The sequence below is a fragment of the Bison bison genome, unplaced genomic scaffold, assembly GCF_000754665.1.
Source record: "Bison bison bison isolate TAMUID 2011002044 unplaced genomic scaffold, Bison_UMD1.0 scf7180017864516, whole genome shotgun sequence".
Taxonomy (NCBI): domain Eukaryota; kingdom Metazoa; phylum Chordata; class Mammalia; order Artiodactyla; family Bovidae; genus Bison; species Bison bison.
The window spans coordinates 1,055,007-1,061,421 of NW_011495069.1; the positions used below are offsets into that span (position 1 = coordinate 1,055,007).

The 6,415-nt window shown below is 54.5% G+C and overlaps 1 protein-coding gene across 1 annotated transcript in view; it reads left to right on the forward strand.

The window, feature by feature from the left end:
• The first annotated feature begins 768 nt into the window (after window positions 1-768).
• The window catches only part of IGSF21 (immunoglobin superfamily, member 21), a 155,630-nt gene continuing 149,983 nt past the window's right edge, over window positions 769-6,415 (forward strand). Inside the window, exons 1-2 of the mRNA XM_010830220.1 lie at window positions 769-772; window positions 3,673-3,785. Coding sequence (XP_010828522.1) covers window positions 769-772; window positions 3,673-3,785 — 117 coding nt within the window. The remainder of the gene's footprint in view (window positions 773-3,672; window positions 3,786-6,415) is intronic.

Here is a 6,415-nt window from a genome sequence, read left to right on the forward strand (position 1 = left end):
CGGATGTTGGCAATTTGGTCTCTGGTTCCTTTTCTAAAACCAGCTTGAACATCTGGAAGTTCACAGTTCACGTATTGCCGAAGCCTGGCTTGGAGAATTTTGAGCATTATTTTACTATCGTGTGAGATGAGTGCAATTGTGTGGTAGTTTGAGCATTCTTTGGCATTGCCTACACTTTGCTTTACTCTGGCTCTTTCAAAAGGCCTCCTGGGTTGCACCCTGTCCAGATCAACCCTTCTCCCATTACTCGCTTTTGCTTTACCCTGGTTCTCTTTTCTTCATTACGCTTATTACGTATTAGATCACATTATGCTGGGCACATTTCCCATCATTTGTTCCTTTGGCTATTATCTCTTCTGCTGGACCGTCAGCAGGATGTGCCTGTTCTCATTACTGTATCCCTAGTGTCTGGCATAGTACCAGGAAGTGAATGTTGTTCAGTCGCTAAGTCGTGTCCAACTCTTGGCAACCCCATGGACTGCAGCACTCCAGGCTTCCCTGTCTTTCACTATTTCCCAGAGTTTGCTCTAATGTCCCTTGAGTCAGTGATGCCATCCAACCATCTCATCCCCATCTCACCTCATTCTCTCCTGGGATCAGAGCCAGGAGACCCATGAGGAGTCCTCCCCACGAAGCAGACGACAGGCTGAAGAGAGGAGCCCCCAAGAGCCCCACTCTGTGCAGAGAACAGACTTGTGGCTGCAAGGGGGGCTGGGGCCCGGAGGGGAGGGAATCTGGGATTAGCAGAGGCGAGCTATTACAGACGGGATGGGTAAGCAAGGATCTACCGTACAGCCCAGGGAACTACATTCAACACGCTGTGACAGCCAGAATGGAAAAGAACATGAAGACAAAGAAGTGTGTTTGTGTATGTGTGTGTGTGTGTGTGTGCGTGTGTCACTGAGTCACTTTGCTGTACAGCAAAAATGAGAGGACAGAGTCGCCTTCTTCTCCCGCCTTCAGTCTTTCCCAGCATCAGGGTCTTTTCCAATGAGTCAGCTCTTTGCATCAGGTGGCCAAAGTATTGGAGCTTCAGCTTCAGCGTCAGTCCTTTCCATGAATATTCAAGGTTGATCTCCTTTAGGATTGACTGGAGGGAATAGATTCTCAATAAAAACCAGAGCTCCCACCATTTCCTCCATTGCCCGCTGGACTCACACCTGTGGTTCCCTCGGGGCTCGCCAGGAAACGGTGACCCTGCAAGTGGGCGTCCCCCGCCCCCCCGGCCAGCCTCACACACACACACCATCTGTACCCACCTTGGGCTGGCTGGAGATTTATGCATCTGAGAATCTGTCCTTTTTGTCCCCTTCCAGTGGGAGGGACCATTCTCTTGTCTTGAGCTCCTCAGCCATCTGGACAAATGATGCTCATCTCAATTGTAGTTCCCAAAGTGAGGGTTAAGGCAGCCCTACTGGAAAGGTGGGCCTTGGGTCAGGCTGGGTCAGAAGGGATCAGGCCCTGGTCTCCTGTCGCGCGCCCTCCCCAGCAACACACCCTTGTTGTTGTGTTGGATGGGACACGTTGCTGGCCTGCCCTCACTGCGTCCCTCGTTAGCTGTGTGTAGCATGGCAATGGCAGTCATAGTAGAATCGGAAGGTCTGGGTCTGAATCCCAGCTCTGCCACTTATAGCTACGTGATCTCGGCAGGTTACTGAGCCTCTGTTTCCGTGTGGGAAGTCGGACTAATCCTAGCTCCTGTCTCCTAGGACTGTCTTGACAATTAAGTGAGTGAGTGTGTATTGTGTGTGGAGTCCAGTGGCTGGCACAGAACGGGTGCCATGGAAATGGGAGCCACTGTTACTGCATCACACTTGGCTCGCCCCAGGGTCCTCCCTCCCCTCGGGGTTCCTCCTCCAGCAGGCGGCCTCCTTGTTTGTCACGGTCTGGCGCCCACTGGGCTTGGGGACATCGCTGACCATCCAGGCTGGGCCAGGTTTCCCCTCTTCCCTCCCCTACGCCCTCATGGTCACCTGTCATCACCCTGGTCCAGTGGGGTCGTGTTGTGAATCTGCTCCTCCACTGTCCATTCCCAGAGAGCAAGGCAATGCTCAAGCCTCTCTGCTTCCTGGATACAGCCCAGGGCCTGCTCAGAGCAGGTGGGAGCACAATCTGGGGCAGAATAAATGAGGAGAGAAGGGGACAGAAGACGGTCCCTCCTTCCAGTTAGCTCGGCACTGCTCTCGTGGGTCAGGTGTTCTCTGGGGCTCCCTGCGAGCCTGACCTTTGGTCTAAGTTAGAGGCCACCTGGGGTGAGCCCCAACTTCACTCCCTTTCCCTGGGCATTGGGAACTGAAGTTTTGGACTATACCGGTCGAGTCTGCCTCCAGCTTCCAAATTGATCCCCTCGAGGTCGATTTATTTATTTTTTCTGCAGAATGTTGTAACCATTAACTTCCAGGCAGGGGTCAGACCCCTGGGCCCCATCTGCTCAGGTTGCCTGCACAACTGAAATCCCTGAGCCCATTCTGGCTACTTTTCTCATTAAGACAATCGGACTGGATTGATCCATTAGATCAATGGTTGGATATCAACCCGCAGGAAGCCAATCCCATGAGCCTGGATGATCAGCCCAAGAATGCGATCCTCCGCCTAGCTGGAGCGGGTTATTTGCCCTCAGGATGGGGCTCTGGGAGGCAGAGGGGTGGGTCAGAGGACTCAGCAGGCTGGACTTTGGTGAGGAGGCATCAGTGTGGCCTGGCTGTGTCTATCAGGAGAAGAGCTCTGGCTCCTGGGAGCTGGGCAGGGATTCCGGGGACAGCTGGTGTGTGAGAAACACCATCTGTGCTTGCGGACGATCGAGACTCCTTCCCAGGTCGTCAGCCCGTCATACTCCCACCACCCCCACCCCGGCCCAGGGTTGCAAGGTGTGTGTGATGGGGGTTGGGGGTTCAGGAAGCAAAACAGCAGCTTCCCGGGTCTCTGTTCCTCTCTCACCAGGAGAAATTTTCTGAGGCTGGAAATGCAGAAGTACCTAGAATACCAAATCGGCATTCCAGGGTCTGGGTGCGTGGAATGCTGATGGAGTTTAAGGGTTGGCTAAAGGACACCCATGCAAATAGGTTTGGAAACACTAGTGTTAGCCGCTCAATCTTGTCTGACCCACTGCAACCCCGTGGACTGCAGCCCGCCAGGCTCCTCTGTCCATGGGATTCTCCAGGCAAGAATATTGGAGTGGGTAGCCATTCCCTTCTCCAGGGGATCTTCCCAACCCAGAAGTCGAACCTGGGTCTCCTGAATTGCAGGCAGATTCTTTACCACTGAAGCCTCTATGGAAGCCCTTGGAAATGTATTTCAGCCTGTTCATTTCCTACAGAGCTGACGCACGTTACAGCTTTCTAAACGAAGGGGGAGGAGTAGTGTTGGATGGAAGGTCTGGGACATCTTACAGAAATACACTGAAGCGTAGTCAGCAGGGCCTGCTTTCACAGACAGTTCATCCCAAGGAGTGTCTGCAGGGTTGACAGGATCCCTGAGGGCCAGGGAGGTTCTCGGAAAGGGAGGCACCAGTGAGGAGGAAGTGAGGTGGGCGAGCGCCACTCACGTCCCCTCTCACGTGGACGCCAGTGCAGACAGCGCCACCTGCAGCCAGGGAGGTCCCCTCACCCCACCCATGCGCCAGCCCTCCGGGTCAGCCCACACCCTCACCACCCTCTCCCCTTTGCTCCACAGGCTACTTGACTGTCAACATTGAGCCTCTCCCGCCCGTGGTGGCTGGTGATGCTGTGACTTTGAAGTGTAACTTCAAGACCGATGGCCGCATGCGTGAGATCGTGTGGTACCGGGTAAGTCCCCTCCGCGGTCCGCCCCGCCCCGCCCCGTGCCTCTGACCAGAACGGGGGGTGGAGTACCCGGAGCCTCTCTGGAGACCCTCGTGGGATCGGCGATGCCCTCAGCCCTCACCAGCCCTGAGCTGTCCTGCGCCCTCTGCTTGACCCCCGTCCTTTACTGAATCCCTTTGCAAAGATCCCTCTGCCCAGGCTTCCCTTCTGACCTCAGAGTTTATCTTGTTCTGGCATCTTTGATGTTCCTGACATGCTGTTATGCTCAGGAGACCCCCTGCGAGCCGAGCATTAGTTACGAGCATGGAACGCACTGACTGCAGTGTAATTAAAGAACGCTTAAGGGTGAAGTTTGGGGCATGAGGGTTTGGGTAATGCTTTTGGCAGAGGAGAGAGAACAGGACAGCTTCCTGCCTTCTTAAAAATCAAATTACAGATGTAGTCTGCCTTCTAATCTGATTACACATAGGAGTGGTGTCTGGCATCCTGAGGTCTAAGGAGATCTGAGAAGGGATGTTGATAAAGATGAGCAGATGCCCATCTGCCCAGGGCCCTGATGTTGGCAACAGGAGAACCAGCTTGGGGTCTTAGGAGCAAGTGTTGGTCTTTGTAACCGCGGAGACACATATCTGTGTGTCTAGACCGGGCATCCCAGCCTGGTCTCACTTTGCCACAAGTAAGTCGAGGCTGGCTGGGCGCCGGAGAAGCTCGAGTTGGCATTGACTTTCTTGCCATGTGGCACCCAGCTGTACATAGGACAGGGTACTGCCATCTTGGGTTGGGTGGAGAGCTCCGCCTCTATGAGCTACAACAGGGGTTGGCAAACACTCCTCTGAAGCCCAGATAGTAAACATTTTCCTCTCTGGGGCCCTATGGTTTCTGTTGCAACTACCCAGTTCTTGTTCCAGTGCAGAAGCAGCCACAGACAGCATGTCGATGGAACGGCATGCCAGCGTTCCCGTAAAATTTTACTTACAGACACTTGAATTTCGTGTAATTTTCACATTCACACCGTCTTCCCCTTTTTTATTTTTTCAACCATTGAAAAAGGTAAAACACCACCCTGGGCTCATGGGTCACACAAAAGTGGGCTGGAGGCTGCCTTGGTCCACTGGCCATAGCCAGCCGCGGATCAAAACCCGACCCTTCCCCAACCTCTGCTAAGTTGTATTGCCCTTTCTTCAAAGTGAAGCCAGTGGGTGATACAGTCAAGTGGAATTGCTCTGGAGGTAGGGGGTGTGGAGTGGAGAGGGGGTGGGAGGTGGGGGTTGGGTGGGCACTGCTTGGTGATCAGGCATCTGGAAACGGTTCCTGAGCTCCTTCAAGCTACAGCCACACCCGCGGTGCGGTGCAAGGAAACCCAGCAGCAGAGGATCCTGCTGGGGAGTCCTCACCATCCGAGCCATCACTCAGAACTGGGCGCTTCAGCTTCCTTGCTGTCGGTCCAGCCTTGCTTTGAACCATCCTCTCCTTACTGTGCCTTCTTGCTTTGTCTGCCTTTGAGTCATCGTTTTCTAATCACTGTGGTTATGCTGGGCGCTGTGACCTGGGTTCCTTTTAACCAACATCATTGTTCTCCATCTTAGCGTTGTAGCCCTCTCCCATTTAGAATCACTCCAAGGACTCTCCACCCAAGCTCACAGCCTCCCAGAACCCACAGATGTGAATCTGACATTTGATTCCCCGGAGGGCACCAGCTTCAGGTGAGGTTTCCTTCCTGGAGAGATCACTCGGGCCTAGAGCAAGTCAAGGCATATGTTAAAAAGCGCTGCGAACCTCATCACTAAGAGGCGTATTTACGTGATACGGGAACCGCTTGGCTGACTCACGCTGTGAGCGTCTCATTAGCACCTGGCAGAGGGCTTCGATAAATTAACTCCGCTCGCTGCCGACGATGGCACCGCGTCTCTGCCCCGACCCTCCGTGGAGTGAAGGGCAGTGAGAGGCCTGCCCAGCTGGCAGAGAGAAATGCGGAGACCCAATGGGAACCATAGGGGTGAAGACGGGAGGCGTCTTGGAAACAGGAAAATACCAGCAGGCATCTCATCGCTCCCCCATCCCTTGGAGCAGCTATCTTCGCTCTTGTTTGAAATCGAATGTTCCTGCATCAGTGGTGAAAATCTCCCTGCAGAGGTGGCTGCCAGGGTGCGGCCAACTGCAGTGCCAGGCCCGGGTATGGGGAACCACAAGCAGCCTCCCTCGTGGCTCACCTCTGCGTGCTCTGAAAGCCGGGATGCCCAGGTCCCAGTGCAGACAGAGACCCCCGCTTCCTCCTTCCCGCTCTCTACCCCAATGCTGAGCACCCCCAACTCCCTTCACCACACCACCCCCACCTCCATCTCGGCTTGTGATCCCGTCGACTGCTTTAAAAATCAGTTATGTCTCTTATGGGTGTCGGGCCCTGCCTGTCAGGCTACGGGAGGCTGCACTGACTAATTTTTATTTCGTTTCACATCCTTTGACTTAAAAGCGTCTGGAATTGGGGTGGGGTGGGGGTGGGGTGGTTGCAGATGTATGCAAATCACATGCAAATCGCGCACTGAAGCCAAGTGCCCGGGCCCTTCTGATTCTGTGGCTGGAGTGCGGAAGTGGGGTCCCCGATGGGGTACTGTCCCTGGGACCCGGGGAGCCCT